This window comes from Pezoporus flaviventris, unplaced genomic scaffold, assembly GCF_033815535.1.
Source record: "Pezoporus flaviventris isolate CSIRO_AGI_PZ_B2104156 unplaced genomic scaffold, CSIRO_AGI_Pfla_v1 ptg000002l, whole genome shotgun sequence".
Classification (NCBI taxonomy): domain Eukaryota; kingdom Metazoa; phylum Chordata; class Aves; order Psittaciformes; family Psittacidae; genus Pezoporus; species Pezoporus flaviventris.
Window position 1 is genome coordinate 92,072,068 of NW_026892550.1, and position 23,181 is coordinate 92,095,248.

At 51.0% G+C, this 23,181-nt stretch overlaps 1 protein-coding gene across 5 annotated transcripts; it reads left to right on the plus strand.

Moving 5' to 3' along the window:
- Nucleotides 1-583: 583 nt before the first annotated feature.
- TOM1 (target of myb1 membrane trafficking protein) lies at nucleotides 584-21,223 on the plus strand. 5 transcript variants are annotated; one of them, XM_061445089.1, is made up of 16 exons: nucleotides 584-712; nucleotides 8,374-8,458; nucleotides 9,673-9,751; nucleotides 9,877-10,026; nucleotides 10,139-10,273; nucleotides 10,524-10,670; nucleotides 11,666-11,782; nucleotides 12,231-12,364; nucleotides 13,022-13,055; nucleotides 13,630-13,738; nucleotides 14,704-14,824; nucleotides 17,195-17,270; nucleotides 17,730-17,795; nucleotides 19,327-19,386; nucleotides 19,703-19,739; nucleotides 19,843-21,223. In XM_061445089.1, exons 1-16 carry the CDS (start codon nucleotides 661-663, stop codon nucleotides 19,989-19,991), a joined length of 1,551 nt encoding a protein of 516 aa, XP_061301073.1. In that variant the 5' UTR covers nucleotides 584-660; the 3' UTR covers nucleotides 19,992-21,223. The 5 variants fall into 5 exon arrangements, with proteins under 5 accessions (XP_061301073.1, XP_061301074.1, XP_061301075.1 ...); XM_061445090.1 differs by having other exon boundaries at nucleotides 17,733-17,795; XM_061445094.1 differs by lacking the exon at nucleotides 584-712 and adding an exon at nucleotides 3,183-3,361.
- The last annotated feature ends 1,958 nt before the right edge of the window (nucleotides 21,224-23,181 follow it).

A 23,181-nucleotide genomic window follows, 5' to 3' on the forward strand; every position in this document is an offset into this window, starting at 1 on the left:
CACAACGCATCTCAATTAAACTCTTTAAACTCAGTTTGCAGGCAAGCTGTTCCATTTCCAGGAGCACTGGTCAGTGAGAACACCGCTCCAGGACTGCCGCTGTACGGGAGCCTTGCCGAAGGGAGACCCGGCACCAAACACTGCACATAACACCGCGGCTTTTCCCTCCCGTGCTGCCGTGCCTCAGCTCGGGTTTACGGCGTTAAGGCGAGGACGCTACAGGATACCCGAAGCCAACGCGCGTGTGTGTGGTGGTGTGCGCCGGTACCAGCACACCCCCACCTCCGTTTCCCGGGGCCTGGCGTCGCTCGGCTACAGCTTCAACTTGGGCGGGGCGGTGGCTCCGTAGGGAGGGCGTCGAGGAAGGCGGTGCCCCGCTTGCCAGCCCGTACCCGTTGCGCCGGTACGCCTCAGCGCAGCGTTACGGAAGCTAACCCCATCAGCACAGGCTCTCCGCACCGGGGCGTGCCTCGGCACCCGCGGCCCCTCCAGTCCCGGCGAGCGGCTGTGCGGGACCCGGCATCGCTCCGCTCCTCTGCCCCTCCCGGGCGGCGGCCGCTGGCGTCACTGCGGGGCCCACTCGGGGGCCCGCCCCGGCCTGGCGCGCGGGTCACGTGAGCAGCAGCGGCGGCGGCGTCAGCTGATCGCGGCGCGGCGGCGATGGACTTTCTCCTGGGGAACCCCTTCAGCTCGCCCGTGGGGCAGCGCATCGGTGAGCCCCGCAGCCGCGCCCCCCGCCACCCTCTCCGCCCGCTCCCCGCATTCCCTCGCCCGTGCCCCCGGGGGCGCTCGCTCGCCCGCCCGACCCCTTCCTCCGGGAAGCGTCGGCACCCGCCTTCGCGGCGGGACGGAGGAGAGAGTGGATCAGTCAGGAGAGAGCTCCGCTCTGACTGACGGGTCTACCGGCCAATAGGGGGTGCGCAGCCCGAGGCGGTGCCGCCGGCGGCCCCGCCAGCCAATCCGGGCGCGAGGGGGTCTTGAGGTGGCGAGGTGAAGTTTCCGCACTTAAAGGGGCCGCGGCCCCGTTGTGGGAACCACGCCCCCCCCCCCCCCCCCCCCCCGGTAGTGCCGAGGCCCGCGATTGGCTCGGGTCCATTCCCGCCCGGGGGCTTCGCGGGAGGCACCGGGTGCTATCGGGGTCACGGCAGGAGCTGCTGTCGCATTCCAGGCGGGAAGGGGGTTTGCTCTCCCTGAGGTGACAGCGTGGTCGGTGGTGGCCATCACCGAGCTGGAGGCTGCCGGGAGCACTGCAGCTCACCCAAACGGTGTTCCTCACCTGAAGGATGAGCTCTGCAGGCACCCCGGCGTGGCCTGCCCACCCTGATGGAGGTCTGGGACAAGGGGTGGGTAATGCAGGCTCTGTGGAGCGCACCTCCCCTGTGCCACGGGCGTTCTCACAGGGCTCCCAGCTCCAGCAATGGGATCAGCGTCAGGAGTCCAGCCTGTGTCTCTCTTAGTCCCTGTACTCGGGTCAGCTAGGTGAACACAGGAGAAGGATGCAGCCTGAGAAAGTGGAGCAAAGACATGCTATAGTTAGAAAGCACAAGAGCGTCAACAGCTACACAGGTCTCAAAATAGAGATGCAGCACTTAAAATACTCAGAATCTTTCTTCCCATTGTCTAAGTGCATGTAAGTTGTGCTTGAAGGGTGTTTTGATGTTGCCCATTTAAACTCTCCAGGTCATGCAATAGCCATATATGAACGTATGCACTTGCTTAATCTTGCTTCTTGTCGCTTGTGCAGACCTCTGCTCCTCACTGTGAATGCCTTTGTCCCTGATTCAGTAGGTTCTGGTGTGCCTGCATGGGTGAACGGGCTTCTGCGCTGGGGTGGGAAGGCAGCAAGCAGCTGCTTTAGGTAATGCTTTTATAAGTGTTATTTTAGAGGCTCCCCAAGAGCTCTGTCCAAATGATGGGTCAGGGACACTGTGGTGTGCCACTCTCTAGTGCTGGGAGAAGTGGGTGAGACACACTATAGCAAGGTGGGGAAAGGATCCCCAGGGAAGGTTTTCTGTAACAAAAACCTCAGATGATCTTTAACATCTCCCCAGATGAATGTCACATGTTTCATCACGCTTTCCAGGCCAAGCTGTCTCTCCCTTTCCAGAATGAATGCTCTTTGATTGCCTCAGTGACTGCATCAGATATGGTTTTTTTGAGGTAGAGGCAATCTGAAGTTGTCACAGACCCCATCTTGTCCTCTGAATCTTCTGATCAATACAGATTGCAAGTGGGTTCCCTCTGGGCTTTGCTTCAGTTAAAGAAGGGATTTTTAAGCAATACCAACAACAAAAAAACAATAGAAAAGAAGAAGAAAAAAGCATTTCAAGAGTGTTGTCAGAGAGGATTTTCGAGTCGTTAGTATCAGAGGTATGACAGTAGAGAGATGTTGATGATTTGGGTTACTTTAGGTTATGGGAGTCCAAAGGAGTGGAGGAATTGCAGCGCATGAGAAAGGAACTCAGTATGGAGACTTGAAAGAGCTGGAGACTGAAAATATGAATGTTTTTCTCCCTTTGAACATCACCTATCAACATCCTGGGGACGTGGATAAATGCTATCTTCCCTGTTTAATTTGGGACGCGAAGATGACTTACCCAGACTTGTTCGGTAGGTCTGTGACATCTGCATGTTGAACCCATGAGCCTGATCACCAAACCTGCACAGCACTTTTGCTTTGGGCTGTCTGTGTCCTTGTAAATCACTTTGACAAAGTCATGTATGCCTGATAGAGCATATGAAGTCTAAAATAGCTTTAGGTGAAGGCTGAGGAACAAAAAATGCAATCCTCTGTGGCACACTGCACCGATGTTCTCGAATTCCTTCATCAGTGTTAATCTAGTAAGTCCCATTTATTTTGCTGACAAGGAAACTGATGCTCAGGTAATCTCAGTGATCAGTCACAGAATGAGTCAGTTGCAGAGTAGGTTTTCTAACTTCTTACACTCAGTACTGAGATTTAGTCACAAAAGCTGCCTCTGTCCTGGTTTTGGACTGTGATGTCTCTTCCCAAGTAAGATGAATACAGACTTGTTTGTTTGGAGAATTTTTGGTATTTGTTTTTGTGTATGTGGGTTTTTTTAAACACAGTACTTCTGGCCAGTGGGAAGTTTTCCAAAGAGTGCTGAAGCATCATTGTTTGGATTCACACACACACCCCTGCCCCCCCTTCTCCAAAGGGAAATCTACTCCATCTCCATGCAGGAGCCAAAAGAAACTTCAGAATGGAAAGTCTAATTTCAAGGTGGTGCTCTGAGTGAGAGAATGGAGAGGAAACCACCAATGCTCTCTCCTGACCCTGGAAGTCTGGAATAACTAGCAATTACAGCAATACCAAAAGGGACAGAGACAGGTTATTTCAGTGAGCGAGGGTAAGCAAGAGAGAGAAGTAACGGTGTAAGCACAGAGATGAAGAGGATTTTTTTATGCTTGGGTATTGCTTTAAGCATGAGAACCAGGAAAAGTCGAGTCTGTAGAGAGGGAGCAGGTAAGAGAGGGTCACGGGTGAGGAAGAGGGATACATACAGCACAATATGCCAGAAAAATCCCAGTAGCCATTTGGATCCCAGTTTGCAGGTGTCCTTGCACCCCTCTGTGAGTTGGGACCTTGGGAGCTGGTGGGCAGCAATTGTTGTCAGTAACACTCTGCTCTCATTACAGCCAGCTGGGTCCCTGCAGGGTACTGCTTCTCAAAAGGGTACTGCCTTGTCTGCTGTGACCACTTTGTCAGGAGGATAAGGGGCAAAGGCAGCAACTGAAGGGTTGTTTTGATACTCAAAGAGTATCAGCTGAGTCACAGGAAAGGAGCAGGAGAAGTTCAGAGACCCAAATACCCACAGCACTATGTCAGCAGCACAAGTCTGTGTCCATCACCATCCTCTAATTAGGTCTGGAGCTGTATCTCTGTTCTCTGTAGAAAGCGCGTTGTCACCTCTATCTTTGGAGGAGCAAGACAGCTAAGTGTTGGAGTCCTGACTGAGCTGGTGCTGAAGTTTCCTCAAGGGAAGCAAAAGCACAAGGCTTAGGAAGGAGACTTCTTTGTACAGGATGCTGATTTGGGCCACGGAGAGTATGAACTGAATGAAGGTTGGGAGAAAGGGCTGTTGTGTTGCTTTGTGCTGAACCTATACTGTCTCGTGCAATAAAATGCTTGTGCCCTCAAACACCTGAAATGGATGAGAAGACGCTTGGTGCTTTGCTGAGGAGTGGAAAGGCAGTGAGACAGAGCACTGTAGGGAACACTGGTTAAGGGCTTGATGTGAAGGAGGGAAAGGCAGTCTCTGATAAGCTGTGGCAGAGCACTTCAGAGGCTTCTGAATGCGCCTGGCTGGTTACGCATGCTTCAGATCTGTGATGGGGAGCAAAGGGAACAGGATCTTCTGTTCCCAGCTCCTGTACTTCTCCAGGCTATTGACTGTAGCGCTGGTGTGCTGCTGCAGGCACGGCTGGGTGGGATTGCCAGTCCCACAGCAAGCTCTCTCTTGCCACAAGGGCAGAGACAATAAACTCAAGAAGAAGCAAAGCTGTGAAATTCACTCAGCACGAAGCAATGTACAGCCCTGCTGCTGTGTCAGTTGTGCCCAGCTCAGAGTTCTTAGCTTATGATTCCGCCTCTAGTTTTATAACCCAGTTACAGTCAGCAGGAGCACATCAAATGCCAGGCAGGGAAAGAGCTGATGCTCTGGTTCAACCCGTACCACAGTCCCCAGCGGTCCTGGGTCAATCCGAGCAATTTGTGAGGCAGCAGGCTGGAATCAGACAAACCCCAGTGCTGTCACACCCGGAGAGCCGCACTGGCTGCCAAAACAATGTGGCTTTGAAGTGGCCCCAGGAAGGGCCTCCTGTACATTCAACAGCCACTTGGTTTCAGGCTTGGAGGGAGATGGCATTCATAAGCTCTCTGATAACCTCCTCCCCCGGGACTTCTCGTTTGCGCACATAAGTAGAGGCTGCCTGATGAGCCCCACAAGGCAAAGCACTGGGCGGGCAGCCGTGCCCTGCCTCCTGTGCTCACTGTTTTTAGGGCCTTGCTGCTGTCCCCAGCCATTCCAGGCTCAGATTTCATGAGGGGCAGAGAGTTCATGTGCTAATTACGGCTGATGAAATGGGGCCAGCCGCCCTGATCCGATCCTTCATGTGATCAATGAATAGACTTTGTTTGCTTCCTTCTGCAGGCCTTAGTAAAAGGCTGAAGTTCAGGATTTCAGAGAAAACGCCAACATATCTTAGTAGGCTTGGACAGCAAACAAGCAAGGAGGATTTAAGGGGCATTAGCTCCAGCTCTCCCAAGGCTAGCTAGGCCAGGTCTTAATCTGTACGGGGTAAATTCAAGCACTTTGTCCTTGAAAATGCCTCATGGTCCTTGAAACATGCTCCTGCTTTCCATGTGCCCTAATACTGCTATTCTAGCTTGTATTTTTGAGTCTCTGCTGTGCAGGTTTGCTGCTTTCCTGCAGTTCCTAATTGACCAGCGTGTGAGCAGGGATGACGGTAACAGGATGAGCACAGCGCTGTAGGGTAACAGCAGGGCAGTGTATGTCACCTCTGAGGAAGCCCCGTTTTCCCCTAAGTGGCCACCAGGTGAAGAGCATGCACAGTTTATTTGCATTCCTGCCTGAAAAGCAAACCTGTGGTCTGACCTCGGCAGGACTGGTATGTTTAGAGGACAAGGGGGGTTGGGGGGGGATAGTGGGGAGCAGGTTACAGAGTGCCACCAAACACAGGGAATGAGGGAAGGGTGTTTGCAGACTCAGTTCATGTTTGTATATGGTGAAAATGAGCACAAGGAGGGTTGGGGAGACTTGGAACAGCAAGGACTTGATGGTTAAAGGCAGTTTTGTTTCATCCTTGGTTTGTCCTGTAGCTCAGAGCTTCCCAGCAGGCTCACGCCCGTTCCTGCATTGTGTTTTTTTTCCTTTAACATGCAGTGTTTTAGTTCGGGGTGAGAAGAGTGAATGTGGACTTTCTTTCAGTAGAGCATTCCCTGTGTGATTGATTTGCTTCACTGCCAGAGGCAGCACAGAGAAACCTCTGGCTAGGCTGGGGTTCAAACCAACGTGTTTCATGGTCAAGGGATGCCAGAGGAGAGCACGAGTGAAGGGTGGCTTTGTGATCATCACAAATCCATCAGACCAGCCTGACCTGCATCAGCCTCCCCTGGCCATGTGGTGTCCCAGAGCAGGAGGAAACCTGAAGCTCTGCTACTGTATCGAGTCCTGATCCCAAAGGAGCCCTGACAGAAAATATTTAACCCCATGCGTTGCAACAACTTCACACATTCATTATTCTAGGCATAGAATAGAAACATAGAATAGTTTGGGTTGGAAAGGACCTTGAGATCATCTAGTTCCACCCCCCTGCCGTGGGCAGGGACCTCTCACATTAAACCATGCCACCCAAGGCTCTGTCCAACCTGGCCTTGAACACTGCCAGGGATGGAGCATTCACAACTTCCCTGGGCAACCCCTTCCAGTGCCTCACCACCCTCACAGTAAAGAACTTCTTCCTCATATCTAACCTGAACTTCCCCTGTTTAAGTTTAAACCCTTTACCCCTTGTCCTATCACTACAATCCCTGATAGTAAGTCCCTCTCTGGCATCCTTGTAGGCCTCCTTCAAATACGCTCCCCTATAGCCCACTGCCCTGGATATATTCTCCACCACATCACCCAATGTGATGGTACCTCCTATGCCTCACTGAGGAAGCTTGGCTCTGCAAGAGGCCAGGATTCCTATATAAAATTAACACTCAAAGTGAGAAAAGGTCAGCTGAATCCAGAGGCCTTCAGGATATCACAGTAGTAGCCAGACCTTGAGAAAGGTGAAAGAGCCTCAAGAACATTCTGCCGCTCTACTTCCCTTGTTTGCCCTCTTGCATCTGGCTGTGGCCACAATGTAATCTCAGTGTAGTCAATACATTCTGCAGCCAACGGAAAAGCTGGCGGTTGGATTGTGATAAGGGACAGATAGGTAACTTTACTCTGTGATGTGTAATCTGTTGGAGGGACACGTGTGTAAGAGGCTGCATTGCACAGTGATGTGAATAGCTCTCTGCCTGACCCTTAAAAGCAGGACATTCCCAAACATGATGGGTGTGCTTACCCAGGCAGGAATTAAAAAAATCTTGCTCTTCCTGTGTTTTGATCCTATCCCATTACTGTGTGAATGGGCATTTCATTTCAACCCCACAAAGGGATCATTAGCTACCTGGTCAAAAGCAGAAAAAGGCAGCTCTGCAGAGGAAGGGCCTCTCCAAAGGGGTGGAAGACTCACAGCAGCCAGGGCCAGCTCCAGGTTTTGCAGGGAGAGCAGTTTTGGAAATGCAGGCACTTCTCTAAGTACCTTGTTGAGTCTGAGCGCTTTGGAAGAGCACCTGGTAGGTGCTAAACCGGTCTGGCTAGTTCTAATTCTCTTGCCCCAGTGCTAGGTCAGGCATTTTGTAGGATGGGAGAGCTGTGAAGGACGGTTCTTATCCTCTGTTTGCCATCTGCTGCATGTCTGTGTTTTCCAGTGGTCTGGAGAGTGCCTGGGCCCTGCCTCCCCCACTGGCGGTTCTCTTTCCCCCAGCCTCTGGCGGTGCCCCTGAAGGCATCAGTCAGTCAATGCGGCTGGGGCCAAGGCATCCTGATTGCAGGGTGGAGACGCTGGTGCTCTCAGTAATAGCTGCTCATTTCCCAAATCTCTGCCTTGAATAACATCAGGGCTGACTGAGGAATTCCTAATTAAAGGGGACACAATCAAAGCTGAAACAGTATTGCTCCAACATCAGCCTGCAGTCCACTTGTGTCCATAATCCTCAGGGGCCAGAAGTTCAGGGGAGAGGTGTAAATGTGAAACAAGAGAGAGCCCTGCTTTGGCTGTTTATGTTTGCTTGCTTGGTTTTGTAGGGCCCATGTACAAATAAGGGGGTTGATTTCTTTTGTCTCCCTAATTTGGTGCAAAGCAAGAGTGGTGCCATTGGCATTAGATCTGTGTCAGTGTAAGCCGACTAAACTCACAGTTTCTGGCCCTGCAGCAACAAAACAAGCCCTCTTTTCTCCAGTTGTGGAGCTGAAGCCATGCTGAGCCCCTTCCCTTCACGTGTGGGACACCAGAGATCACGCAGTGTGTGTTTGTGTGTGGGTAGCACGAGTGGCATGGGCTAAGTTGAGCAGCCACCCTTGCCAACGCGGGCCTGGATGGGCTTTGCGGTGGTGACACCTAGTGGGGAGCACTTAGTGACCCGGACTTTGCAGCTGCATTCACCTCCTTGCCTCTTGTGATGGAAGCCGGGGAGAGGGAGGCTGTGCTCTGGGGTGTTCCGACAGGTGAAGAGCAGCCTGTGAGTGCCAGGGCTGCTCTCAGCCTTGCTCTGTCTTGGTTTCTGTTTTCCAGAGAGAGCTACCGATGGGTCCCTGCGGAGCGAGGACTGGGCTCTCAACATGGAGATCTGCGACATCATTAACGAGACTGAAGAAGGGTAAGGGAGCTGGTGCACATCCAGCAGCAGGTCCCAGCACATCCTGTAGCATTGCATCCCTAGACTGCAGTGGCAGCATTCACTGGTGGAGGTAATAAGCTAGCTTTCCCAATAGTCCCTTAGACAAGATTCTCCTGGGAGACCCTGAGAGACAGCAAAGCTGTCACAGCAGATACTTTCCCATTATCTTTGTGAGAGCTGGGAGCCATTCAAACAGTCCATCAGGGTCCCCAGGAAAACCTCAGTTCAACCCAGGCTGCCTCGCAGCTTCCAAAGGCATATGTGCAATTCTTCCACTTCAGTTTATTCCTCCTTCATACCCCTCTCTTTCTTTCCTGTGGGAATGTAAAAATCTGCAGGCTGGTGACTGAGGAGAGAGGAAAATCTCAGGCTGCTATTCAGTCTTCTGAGTGTGCAAGTCCTGCTGAGGTTCACTTCTCAGGTACTTCCATGTACAGTCACTCAGACATATGCAAAGTGTGTGGGGGAGGCCTTGTCCCCCTTTCCCTATGGAAAGATATTCAGAAATCTGCCGGACTCGTTAGCTCTGGATTTGCCAGTGAATTCAAGGGGGGCTGCTCCTTGTCACAGTGGAGATGTAAAGAGCAGCATTGAAAAAGGAAGGTGCTATGTGGAATAAAAAATGTAGGGTTCACCCTTGTCCAAGAGGAAACTAGCAAATTTCCTTGCTAGTTAGCAAGCCCAGTTTTCATCTTCACAGTTGTATGAAAACAAAGCCAAACATCTCCGCTCAATCCTTTTCCATGCTATTGTCACAGTGCAAATGCACCTCAATCTGTCCACAGTTCTCAGTCCCAGGCTGTGACCACTTGGTATTTCAGTTTTGAGTACCTGATAACACAGCTGTACTGTCTTGGCATCACGGCTGTCCCATTGGCCTGCTGGTGCCCATCCATAGCAACCATGCTGCCCCGCAGGCCAATACACTCCTGGCCTCCTCAACACCCTGAGTTGTTGCAGACATCAGCACAGAGGCCTCCAATTTCAGTAAGAGCACTCATTAGCAGGACCCCCCTCTTGCAGAACCACGGGCAGAAGCTGCTTTGCCAGCCATTGCTTCAGGCTGTCCTGAAAACATGGTGGGGAAGGTCACCTCCTGAGTATGGGTCATCCAGAGCCAGTGGCTGTTTTGCTTTGCCTCTCTGTAGGTGGGTCTCAGCCTTCTGACGATCTTTCTTTGATTTCTCCTTCAGGCCCAAAGATGCCTTCCGAGCCATTAAGAAGAGAATTGTAGGGAATAAGAACTTCCATGAAGTTATGCTGGCTTTGACGGTGAGTGGTCAGGACTCTTTCTCAGCTCTCTGGTATGCTGCTGGAAAAGACACAGGTGCCTAAAACCAAGGCAAACAAGCATACATATAGAGAAGTCTATAGTTAATGCTTCATTGCTTTTGAAGGTCCTGGAGACATGCGTCAAAAACTGTGGCCATCGCTTCCATGTCCTTGTGTCCAGCCAGGACTTTGTGGAAGGTGTCCTGGTAAGAACAATCCTGCCGAAGAACAATCCACCTGCCATAGTGCATGACAAGGTGCTGACCCTCATCCAGGTGAGACAAGAAGCATGAGTATCTGTGCCAGTTCAGACAGTGTTTGTCTTTAGGTGATTTTACAGAAGACTCCCATAAATCATATTGGGCTGTAATGTCTCCTTCTCCCTAGTCCTGGGCAGATGCCTTCCGCAGCTCACCGGACTTGACTGGTGTCGTTGCTGTGTATGAAGACCTGAGACGGAAAGGCCTGGAGTTCCCCATGACTGATCTGGACATGCTGTCACCCATCCACACACCACAGAGGGTATGGGAACATTGCTGAAGAGAAGGGTGTAGGGCAGCTGTTATTCTGGAGCTATGAGGGGGACTTCAGGAACTATAACTTGCATTTAGAGGGCTTTTGGGGAGTGAGAAGCTTCAGGACAGCCTCTTTGTTGAAAGACCTTTTGAAAGCAGATGGGGAGTTGCCATCAACATTTCTCTGCTAATTCCACTGTCCTATCAGCTGTGAGTGTCTAAAATCTCCCTGTGACTTTTCCCACCTCTGTGTGTAGACTGTGTATAGCTCTGACTCCCAGTCCGGACAGAACTCCCCTGTGGTCAACTCCCCTCAGCAGATAGAGTCCATCCTCCATCCTGTCACCCTGCCCGCCGGGAGAAGCACATCCAGTGATGCGCCCATCACACCCACGCCAGAGCAGGTGAGCTGGACGATCCCCAGTGGTGTTGTTGACCCTCCCTGCATCTGGGGGCTGTTTCATAAACACTGTTCTGGGACTGCTGTCTTGGTCCTTCCTCAGCCTCTGTCCTCAAGGAGCCATTCCTCTAAAGCATAGTCTCTTGAGAGTTCCCCAGAGCTCTGTTGTGGCCACAGTGATGAGCTGGGATGCCACAAACACTGAGTAGTTACATTTTCCTAAGATAGGGTTGCTGGCAGGTAGAGGGAAGATCTGGCTACAGGGAAGTGAGGAATTGAGACACAGAGGTTTTGAGTGAGGTCTTTGTAGTGCTGTATAGCAAAAGCTTGTTCAGTAGATGCCTCCTTATAATCTGTATCTTGCCTCACTGCTGACTTAGTATGAATGAACCCTATCTGCCTATGTGGTTTCCAAAGGCCAGGGCTTTCTCACTTGTTTCCCATCCTCTTTTCTTCTTCCTCACCCTGACTTCATATGACTTCAAACCTCCAGCTGTTGGTACACTGCAGAACAGAGGGTAGAAACCATTCTCAAGACACTCATTAGTAGCTTGTGAAACCAGAGGGATAAAGCTTCAACTGTACACTTGGCCAAGGCTTGCCTTCTGAATGGGAATACCTTTCTCCCTTTCACCTTTTACGCTGCTTTGGAAATGAAATTATTTGAGTGCCTGCCACACAGGAGGTGCTAGCTGGGGAGAAATCTGAATCATAACAGCAGCCTGTGATGGTTATTAAAGATCAAGGTTAGGCTAGTGCCCAGAGATCTCAGGTGAGGGCTTGACATCTGTAACCAGCAAATGAACTTGATGGTAAGTAATGGAGCTTCCCTCTGCCAGGAGCTCCTGAGAACTAAACTTAATAGTAACAAGAGAGCTCTCCAGTGGCTGCTCGGCTCTGTGAACACATGCATATAAGTGGTGCACTGCCATTCAGAGCTTCCTTAGCTATCTTCCTTGTCTTCTGAGGCAGAGCTGTCATTTGCCCTCCCTTTTGCAGGTTGGGAAGCTGCGCAGTGAGCTGGAGGTGGTGAATGGGAACATGAAGGTCATGTCAGAGATGTTGACTGAGCTGGTGCCCACCCAAGCTGAGCCTTCTGACCTGGAGCTGCTGCAAGTAAGGAACACTGGCAGGGTGGAGGGCTGGCACATGCAGCTTGATTTAGCAATGACTGGATGGACTGAGGCATGACACATGGTAGGCATAGGGAATAACTGGAGAGTTTAGTGTGGGTCTTATCAGGCAATGATGGGATAAGGGAGAAATGGGGAAGGTGGAGTTTTAACAGCCAAGGGAAGTCACACTATTGAGGCTAGAATCATCTCATATGGGGATTTATAGTTCCTAAGGGCCTTTGTTTCTGGGCAAAGTGTTACACAAGAGGCATACAGTTATGGTCTGTAAAGCTTAAACTCAGTTTACATCTCACACCCGTACCTGTTGCCTATCAATACTTGCTGATAGACCCCAGTAGCTTCTGGGCTCTGTCCCAGTCAGACTTCCAAACCTGTGAGTGTTCAGCCTTAGCTTGACCTTTGTGGTAACTTCCCCTTGCTGTGAGCAGGAGCTGAATCGGACATGCAGAGCCATGCAGCTGCGTGTTCTGGAGCTGATTCCCCGTGTCCTCCATGAACAACTCACTGAGGAGCTGCTCCTCATCAATGACAACCTCAACAACATGTTTCTACGCCATGAAAGGTACCTCTCTTCCTTTCTCTGCTTTGATCTTCCACAAGAGTTTACTCCCCTTTGATGGCCTTCTATCCCACCTTTTTCATCAGCCCATGAGTGTAATACTCAAGATGTATCAGCCTGTATCATCCATCTTTGAGAACAAAGCCAGTTATTGCTGATTTATTCCTATCCCTTCAAAACTGCTGTGTAAGTTGGAAGGTGGAATATAAAGATGTCCTTGTAGCATAACCCAGAAGAAGGAAGGAACTGCATGGAAAGAGCTGGGTTTCTAGCTCTGAGGCAGACAGGGACAGACAGGACTTTTCCAGGTGAGGATCAGCACTCCTTGCTTTTTATTTCCATTTCATCAAACCCATCTGTTAAGCTAGGGTGAAGTCTGGAGAAGTTAGTCTGGATGGAGAGCTGGGTTTCAGCCATTTTGGTTAAAAGTAGCTCTGGAGGATCACAGAAGTTTCTTCACACCTTCTCTCAGGAGATACCAACTCTGAGGAACTTGTTATGGTATCTTTGGTTTTGGGGAAGAATTGGGCCCTAAGCCATGGTCTCCCTTTCCTAGTATGTAGGAAAGGGCAGGCTGTGCCAAGGCTTTATGAGAAATCTCTTTGGTTGGGGGTGAATAAGCAGATGCTACTGAAATACATCCTGTCATCTTTCTTGCAGGTTCGAGCGCCTCCGGACAGGACAGCCAGTAAAGGTAACTTGGAGCAACTGCTCCTCTGTGCAGCTCAGTTTGCATCTTGCAGGTCGGGCAGTGTCCTGCTGAATTGGAGAAAAGTTCAGTCTGGCTTTGTTCTCTCCCAGCCCAGCTGTACCAGGCCATGCTGGTGTGCAGGACGCTCCCATTCCCACTTCAGGCCTCTCCCTCCCTAACACTGGGAGCCTTCCTCTCACCTGAAGAGCATGAGCAGATCAGCAGCAGTTATGATTTTCTGGCGTTGAACATTGAGAAGACCAATTCCCATATGAACCTCCCTTTGTCCTCTGAGCATTGTCCTGTCCTTTGAATCAGCAATCATCTACCCCACTTTCTGGAATCCAGCAGAGCTAGGAGGCTGGCTACCATGGCCTACTATGCCCTGGGACACTATTCCTAGCCCATTCTCTCTGATCATTGTTCCCCTTTTCACAAGGAGAGGCTTCACAACTGGTATCTTCTGATGGGTAGAGAATGGCTTCTTTCTGTAGTGTCAATGAGCTAGGACTGAAGAGTCAGGGTGTCCAAACTTCAGAAACACTCCGTCATCTTGCTTTTTTTTTCCCCTCCAAAGGCACCAAATGAGGCAGAGAACAGCTTGATTGACCTGGGACCCAGTACTCCTTCTGCAGTGAGGCAGCCTGAAGTCACCAACAACCTCTCTTCTCAGCTGGCTGGAATGAGTAAGTTACCATGCAGTTTTCCCCCTAGTCCTCCTGCGGGGATCCTTTCATGCTCTTGAATCACCTCCCCAGATTATTTAGCCACATTCACAAAATAACCTAGAGAAACAGGGTATATTGTCAACTAATAAACTTGTGAAGAAACTTGTATATGCCCCAAGGCACATAAGCATATGTCTCAGCATCCACCTGATGCTGTGCAGGTCATGACGCAGTGTTAGGCTGTGGCTAAGCATTGGGCCTTCCAAGGAGAGTAGGGGAGAAAGTTGCTCCCTCTGCAGTGCCAAGCCACAGTGCGGTTGCCTCTCTTGCTGTGTGGTGTCAGGCTGACCACTGAGGTCTTGGAGAAGAAAAGCAGCTAAGTTGTGCGGGAAAGGCAGCCATGAGCATCTTGGGCTCAGAACCCAGGATGTGACAGGCTGTTTGCTTAGAAAGCCTGAGAAATCCTGAGGGTTCTTCAAGACATACCAGCAGCCTACATAGCGCTGCCTGAAGCTCTTGCTAGCTATGAACACATTCAGTAAAGCTTTGGCTGCAGCTACAGAAAATTGGCAAGACTTTCTACAAAGCCAGTTGAGATATTTTTGAAGTCAGGGTTTTTCAGATGATGCCTGAGTCATGAAAATCCACTCACCTGTCTCAAAGATGCTTGCCCAGAAGCACAGGTTATTCTCTTCCACAGGTTATGGAGCAGTTCCCTCTGAGTTGTCTTAAATGGTCAGGAATATCTGGCCTTCAGCATCAGTGCAGAAAATTGCTGCTGCTGCCTCAGATTAAGCTAAAAATATCTGCTCAGCAGGCGGAGAAACTGCTTCTGTTACAACACTACACATATGCATACAGAAGAGTGGGCCTAAAGCGGTGTAGCCAGTTCTGATGCTTGCTTTCCACCCAGTACCCTCCAAGCCCACAGGCCCCTGTTCAGTGCTCTGTGCTGCCTGCTCACCCTGCTCTCTCTCCCACAGACCTGGGCTCAAGCAGCGTAAGCGCAGGGCTGCACTCCCTCGACACCTCTGGCAAGCTGGAAGAAGAGTTTGACATGTTTGCCCTGACCCGTGGCAGCTCGCTGGCTGAGCAGCGCAGAGAGTGAGTGTAGCAGCCCGCTTGGTCCTGTCCTGCCTTCTGGCAAAGGGCGCTCAGGCAACTGGGGCTGTGGCCCAGCTCCTGAGAGACAGCAGGATGCAATAGAAATGCATTCTTCTGATGCACAGGGTTTGTAGGTGACCTCTGTCTTCCCAGTCCTTCTGCATGCTGATCATCTCCCCTTTTCCAGGGCACACAGAGAATGTAAATGGTTCTCTGTGTGTGGAGACATATGCTAGGGAGACTCAGTGTCTGGTGATGAAGGTGTAGAGTGGGACTGGCTGAGTTTTCTTGTCTGTCTCTGAACTCATGTGCTCTGACTGGGCTGATGTTGAATTTGGGAATTGCTGAATATCAGTGCAGCCTAATGGACAGAATATGGAACTGGAGTGCAGGAAGTATGCAGCCAGTTGTGGCTTGCAAGGCAGGGCACTGCTCTGTGCCTCAGCTTCCCTGTTGGTAAGCGGGACTGACGTTTCTTCCTCTATAACGTGTTTTAGACCTGGTGTAAAGCACTCAGATCTGGGTCTCCATAGTATTCTTGAACTGAAGATTCATGACTGAAGAGGTCTCTGCTGCAAAGAGTGGATTCCTGAATCCTTGTTCTGGGAGGAGCCAACAAGAGTTGTGCTGTCTGGTCTCTTTGGCTTGAGAGTCTGAGGTTGATCTTGTGCTGTTTTGCCTGTCACTCATCCACTGCTCTCTTTCAGTTTCCAAGCAGTAAAGCCCACAGGTACACAGCTGTCCCCAGCTCCCAAAGACCTGTGCTCCTGATCTCTGTCCACAGGAATGCCTTGTTCTGCAGCTGCACAGTAGCAAGTTAAGGTCTCTTAAGGATGTCTCTTTTCATTCCCCTTCCTCAGACTGTTTCTGGTAAAAGTGATGGGGAAGCTCCTGTCTGACACACATCTTCGTGTGTTTTGCCCATGGGTTTCCCCACCACTTTTAATGTGGGGTGTGCTGCCTGAGGACAGAGGAAGTCTAGGACAAAATCAGTGGTCACAACAGCACCCAGTCTGGGCCTGAAATCTGAGCCACTAGTATGAACTCAGTGCTAGAGCCTGGGGGAGATCTGGACATGGCTGGAATCATATCCTCTGATGTGGCGCAATCCTTAACAGACTGAGGCTTATGATCTCTGCACAAGTAACAAGACATCTTCTATTTATTCCTCACTGCCCTCCATCTGCTTGCACTTGCACTCCTGCCAGGTAGCCTCTACTCTGACTGGCTCAGGCTTCACATTTCACTCCCCAGCCTCTGCTCAGTGCATCTGAACAGACCCATTGCCCTGCTGTTCCCAAACGGGACGTGCTGGCAGAAGACACAGGCAGGGCTGCTGGGGTTTGTTCCTGACCCACCCTATGCTTCATGTGTGTCTCAGCAAAGCAGTGCTTGAAGCACCTCAAGCCTTTCCTGCCATTCTTCCTCATCAGTGGCATGATAGCAGCGTTGTACTTCATCCTTGATGCCATTGTCCACAGTGGCCCCTTCACTGATGAGCACTTCTTTGAGAAGTTTGAGCGCCGGTGGCCCAAGCCCCTGGCTCCCAACAGAAACAGCTCCACTTGATGGTCTGCTGGATCTGCAGAAAGGGTCCTGGGAGCAGCTACAGAGGAGACTTGCAGAGAGTTTCTGGGAGAAGCTTCATTCTTCCAGCATGGACAGACTGTTTCTCCACTCTGCTTGGATCAAATGGTGACGTGTGGCGTTAGCATGTGTGATGGAGCCTAGAGGGGACATAGAAATGGGATGAGGGAGATTATGCCTGTGTGTGGAAGAGGGTTGCTGTAACAGTGCATTTGGAGACTGGAGCAACACGAGGCTCTTCTGATCACCCAGTCTCACCTCCTATGTAGGTAGCATAGACCAGTGAGTTCTTGAGTAGTATCAGTTAAAGAAATGTTTTTGAACTGTGTTTGTGTCTGTGAAGGTAGGCAAGTATGTAGGGGCTTGTTGCTCTAATCCTTTCTAAAGTAGCTGTAATATTCTGGTCAGTCTGTGTTAGTTATCTCTCTCCTGTAGTCAACCCCAGAGAAGATGAGTGTCATGACTGATGCACCTAGCTCTGTAAGTCTGTGGTTTAGTCTGTTGGATGGTTGTTTTCATATGTTGCCTTGTCGTCCTCCTGTCATGTGCCAGGGCTGTCCTGTGGTATCCCAATGTGATATTACAGTGAGTAGCTTAGTCTGTTTTGTGATGGGCTACGACTCTGGTAGGGGTTTTACACACCTTTCTAGAAGCTCTTGGGAGCAGAATGATGAGAGATGAAAGGTTGTGCAGTCAGAAGCACAGAATATATGTTTAGGAGTTCCTGCTCTTCACTCTCAGGAATCTTATCAGCCTGTGTGTTATCTAACTTCATGCTTTCAGGGTAAAGTACGAAGATCCCCAAGCCTCCAAAGGACTCGCTGGTGCCCTGGATGCCCGGCAGCAGAACACAGGAACGGTAAGTGGCCACAGAGCTTTTAGTGCACTCCTGGAAATAAAAGTATTCTGCTTGCTCACCAATGCAATACATGTGCTGTCTGTTTGGAAAATTTCAAGTGTTAACTTGGCTGATGTTATACTGACTGATACTAGAACTGACTCCCAGTCTATACCAACCTGCATTTCCTACCTGGGCTATATGCCTCATTCTTTAAACCCCAGAGGTGGAGAACTATGGAAAGTCTGGGGTTGACTTAGCCAGTAACAGGATGGCCTCCTTATATCTGCAGGGAAATTTCCACCTGGAAATGTATGTTTTACCCCACTTCAGCAGGTTTCCAAGTCCAGTTGCCTTCTCTCTGCAAACAGAGAAGTAGGCCACCAGCACTAGTGCGTTCTTTCCCCTACCCTAAACCCACTGCCTTCCCTCTCCCTCACCTTCTGCAATAGCAGCTTTCAGTGCAGACTGTCTCTCAAGCAGGGGGAGTCTGGTGCCTCTAGTGATGGAGCCCAGCTGACTAAGTGGATGATGCGGCAAGGAATGGTGAGATCATGGAGTGCCAGCAGGGAGGAAGAAGGAAGGAAGCTGGGGCTGCTCAACTAGAAGTGGCACTGGCACAGCACATGAGGATGCACAGCAAACATCAGCAGAGGCTGCATACTGAAATGGAGCAACCCTGGTCTGGGCCAATAAAGGAGACCAGGGTTGGGAAGGAAGCAGGCAGAGTTTCAGTCCTTCCTCAAGGAAACATGACTGTAAGAAAAAAGCATAGGAGCTCTGAGGCCAAGAGAGCATGTGCCACTCTGAGTTAAGAGGATGGCCTGTTTTGAGGTGGGTGTCTGGGGCAGAGGCAGTAGCTGGTGGCATCCTGAGGAAGCTGGTGGCATCATGCTGCCATTCATTCCCCTTGCATCCTCTCCTGCTCAGCATGAGCTGCCCCATTTGGAGGAAAACATTCTGGCTTTTACCCTGTTCAAGGCCTCCTCCTCTAAATTGTTAGAGCCTTCAGGCTGTTGAATTCGGTCTTTCGGCAGCAGGAATTCCTGCAATTATGTGACACACTCCCAGTTCTGAAACTTGTTAGCCTGCCTTCCTGAAATGGGCACTGCCCAAACTGATGTCTGCTTTAGGAAGTTTCCACACATGCTGTCCAGTTGTCGTGAATGTACTTCTACCCCAAAGACTTCCTTTCTGGGTAGAAAAAGCCAGTTTGATTCGAAACTTCCCTAATCTCCCACATCCCCCTCTATCCCCATTCATCCATCTGCCAGCTGTGGTAATTATCTGCTCCCTGGTTTGGGGAAAACTGCCTGTCCTTGGTAAGAAGGCATTGCTCTTTTTCTTGGTCTTGCTGTTCCCCTGAGATTAAGGGAGCTATACATACTGGGACACTAATAAATAACTACCCACAAACACTCTCTCACGCTTCTGCTTGTGAAGCCTCTATCAAGGGCTGCTCCTTGCTCAGTTTTGTTCGGGAGCTTGTGGCTGGAAAAAGGATCTGGGGTTTGGAATCAGACCTGATTTTTTCCAAGGTTGTCTCTGTCCACTGGGAAGGTGTCTCTTTGCTGTGCTCCATGGGAATCACTTCTTGGCAGATGTCTTCCCCCCTTACTGTGTGCCAGACCTGGCACATCCAGTATCTTCAGCTTCGCAGACTTTGATACCACCCTGTCACTGGTTTGTGGAAGGGAAGAGGTGTGGGAAAAAGCACACCTCTTGTTCTCTGGTTGCCTAACACAAGCAGCTGACTTCTACCTAATGGGTCCTCACCAAAATGGGAGGCCTGGTCCAGTTCTAATACCCCAGAGCCAACCACCAAACCCCAGATGCTTTTACTGGCATGTATTCTGAAAGCTGTGTTTGGGTGTGGATGAGGCAGAGGAAGCAGGTGAGCGGTGGCATTGGTAGCTGGGAGAGCTTTGCAGTGGCTTTGGCTGGAATGGGAAGGGCCTCAGCAGACTGAATAGTGGAAGGAGGTTAGCTTTTGGGTTGGGCTTTCTTTTTGCAGGGTTGGTTTCCTGGAACACCCCCTCTTTTCTTGGCCTCATAGCTCTTTTTCCTTCTGTCCCAGGTGCCGGTTCCCCAAGCCAACTTCATGGAAGACATAGAAAAGTGGCTCTCCACTGATGTGGTAAGTGAGGGGCTGCTGCCCTGGAGCCAACAGTCTTGCCAGAGTTGTCTGCAGGGCTGGATTTTAGGCACTGTACAACAGCACTGGCACTGCTGAATCAGCTCAGAGGGAGCAGGGGAGGAAAGGCCAGGGACATAGGGTTTGGGATACCACACCAGTATAGTTAGCCTTCTGGGAGGCATAGCTAGTGAACGAGGCTCAAGGCCACTCTAACATGTCTGTACTGCAGAAGTAGGGGGATCACTGTCTTGTCTCTCTCCATGCAGACGCCTTTGTTTACCTTGCTTCTAACCATGCCCTTCTCCTCCTTCCCTAGGGAGAGTCAGAGGATGCAAAAGGTGTCACCAGTGAAGGTAAGACTTACAAGCCAACCCCTTTCTCCAGCTATTCCTGGCAGCACCTTGGTTCTTCCACAAACCTCCCTCCTTTCTAATGCTCTGCTCTTCTCTTGCCCAGAGTTTGACAAGTTCCTGGAAGAGCGAGCAAAAGTTGCAGACCGGCTGCCCACCTTGTCCAGCTCCTCAGCAGGGACACCCGTCTCCCCTCCTGCTGCCAGCCATCATCGGAAGCAAGCAAAGAAAGATGATGCTATGTTCGCCTTGTGAATGCTATGGACTGGTGTGCTGTGGAGCAAGAGGCTGTGTGTGCTGTTTCGCTTGCCTCTGACCAGGGGCCAGCAGGGGAAGGATTCTGTCCCCTTCCTCCACCCTCTTCCTGTTTTCCCTTTGAGTTGTTTTTATTTTTAAGCTGCTTTAAGATTTCAGATAATCTTTATTGTGTTTAGAGATGTCACACAATATACTTGTGAAGGGGGTTTTCAAAGCTGCTAGAAAGTGTGGGAGTTCAGTGGGCTTTTCTTTTGGTACAGTGTGGGCAAAGCTGAAGAAGCTGCTCATCCTCCCCTCCGGGGGGTAGATAGAGCTCTTGCCCAAGAAGCAGGAGAGGCTGAAATCATTCCTGCCTGCCTCTTTCCTCACCCCGTCCCCCCACCCTCCTGCCTGACAGTGTTAGAACAGGAAAGCATGGGGATGCAAAGCATTACAGGTGGCAGAGGAGGAACACTAATGTTAGAGGGGCCCTGTCACTCTAGTCTCTCTTGCACAAGTACTTGTGGTATGCAACACCTTCTCACTCACAACCCCTTCTCTTCCTCTCCTCCTCCTCTCCATTATTTTATTCATAATCCTGCCCACAGCTCGAATGTTTCTGTTGCATGACAGCCAGTTACCAAAGCCCTCGCTGCATACAAGGCTTGAGCTGTGAGCGGTACCCCAGGCTGTCTGCTGTCTGAAGGGGCTGTCTGCTACGGGGTAGGATGTGCCTTCAGCAAACTCTTTGCAGTTAATTTAATTCTCCCATTATTATACTCTTCTCCCCTCTTTCCCCAGTGAGATCCCACCTCCCTGTCTCACATTCACTGATGCCTTCCACCACATCATGCTATGGTGTGGGGGTCTCACTGAGCCTCTGATCTGGCCACTGCCATAGACTCCCTTAGGGTAGCTGTGTGTGCTGCTCCCTAAAGCAGGAGGCCCTTCCATCGACACTGTTACACCATGTCGTTGCTGGGATCGCTTGTTCAGCTGGTGGGCACAGAGGTGAAGTGAGACATCAGTCATCTCATGCCAGCAAAGCAGCCCTGCAGCAGCCAGGAGCTCCTTTGCTCATGGGGAGGAGAACCTTTCTGAGTAACCCACACATGCTGCCCCATGATAAAGGCAGCCAGGGAGGAGGATGCCAGGCGCAGGGCTCCTGCTTGTGGGGTTTCTTGTCAAGCTCAGGAGGGTTGCCTTTTTTATTGCACATTAAAGGAGCAAAGTCTTGAGCCTTCCTTGAAGATCTGTGTGCGCTCTCAGTGCTGGGGATGGGGACAGGAGGCCCTGGTGTGGGAGAGGAGGGGTGCAACCATGCACCCACATTTGCTCTCCATGAGAAGGCCAGGGCACTGTGGTGCTGAGATGAGGCATGGTGTGGGGCCCAAGGGTGCTGCGAGACAAGGCAGGTGCTCACTTGGGGTGGTGACTACAGCCCATCTCAAAATAGCAAGAGGGCAACCTACCTCCTCTCCTTTCTGCCTTGTGACCAGATCCAAATACCCACCCTGCAGCCCGTAAGTCACTTCAAGACATGCAAGAAATACAGTTGCTATGAAAGGGCTTTGTGGTATCCACAGGGTGTCCTCAGTTGTCCCCATGCCATCCCTCCATGTCCAGCTGGGGGAAGGATTCTTAAAAGGAGGTTGGACAGCTTGAAAGTGCCATCTGAACCCTAGCCTTGTAGGAAGGAAATTATCACAGAAGCATAGAATGGTTTGGGTTGGAAGGGACCTTAAAGCTCATCCAGTTCCAACCCCCTGCCATGCGCAGGGACACCTTCCACTAGAGCAGGTTGCTCCAAGCCCCATCCAACCTGGCCTTGAGCACTGCCAGGGATGGGGCAGCCACAGCTTCTCTGTTCAAACATCAGCACCTCCCTCTCCCCTAGGCCTGTACTCAGCTGCACCAAGCTCAGGCTGACAGATGCCTGAGGATAAGAGCTGTTAGCAAAGCTGGTCTGCAGCTGGTGGCAGCAGCACTGGAAAGAGCATGGTGCTGGGTTTCCTCCTTTGTAAGCAGTTGTGGGGAGGGAAAGGGCTTTGTGACTTCAGCCTTCCCAGCTGGACAGCACATACTGTCCTTGGACAGTTTGTCCTCTGGAAAAATGAATCACCATTTCCAATTCTATTGCATTCCCAATGCCTCCATGAGGAACCAGGGGAGATCCTTCCTCCTTTCTGAACCAGGTGGTATTGTGTGTTTAATATAACCCTTTGTTATATGTCTGTGTGCTGTCTTCTGGAGGTGGTGGTGAGGGAAAAGCCCAGCCTAATGAGCTTAAAGCCTGTCCTGCCCCAGCAGAGGCCTCTGCTGGAGGTTACCTGAAGCTGAACAGTCGTGGCTTCATCTCTGAGCTACTCCCACAGCCAGTTCTGCAGCAGGACGTCATTGCACCACAGCACCCCATGTTCCTCACCTAAGAAGGGCTTAGATGGAATACAGCATGCAAAGCACTTTCTCTCTAAGCAGCACAGCCTAAGAGCCACAACTTCCTGCCTTACCAGCTGTATGAGCTGTCCCTGCCCATGGCAGGGGGATTGGAACTAAATGATCTTATGGTCCTTTCCAACCCAAACCATTCTATGATTCTATGAGGGTTTCATGCAGCAAGCACGGGTAAATGCAGACCTCCATCACAAGTCCATTTTTACCATGCTCACAGCCTCCTGAAATATCCTCTTTGTTTTTAACCTCCAAAGGATCCCTGTCCCAGCAGATGCTGATGTGAAACCTGGAGAGGCTGGATTTGCACACACAGCGCTGGCTCTGGCCTCCGCTGCCTCCCCTGCAGCAAGCCCAGGGCAGAACTCAGCTCCCTGGAGAACAGGACCCCCCCTGCCCCAGCCAGAGCACGCAGGGCTTGCACCAAAGGCTCTGTGCTGGGAATGTGGCCTGCAGGAGGACACTTGAAATCAGGTGACCGTGAGGACCCCTGAGCTACAGGCAGCACAGCATCCCCCCAGGGCTGGTCCCTCCGGTGAGATGGGACGGTGGGCTGAGACACGAGCTTCCTCTGAAGCTTCCCTCTTTCCAGTCTCAACAAAGAAGGAAAGGCAAAGGGGCCAAATGCTTTTCCCTCCTGGACCTCCCGCAAGAGAAGCAGCAAGAGCAGAGGCATGATGGTGCCCAGGCTGGAGGGGTTTGCAACTGTGGGGCCAGAATGGCTTCTGAAGCAAAGTCTCTGACACCCAAACCTTCT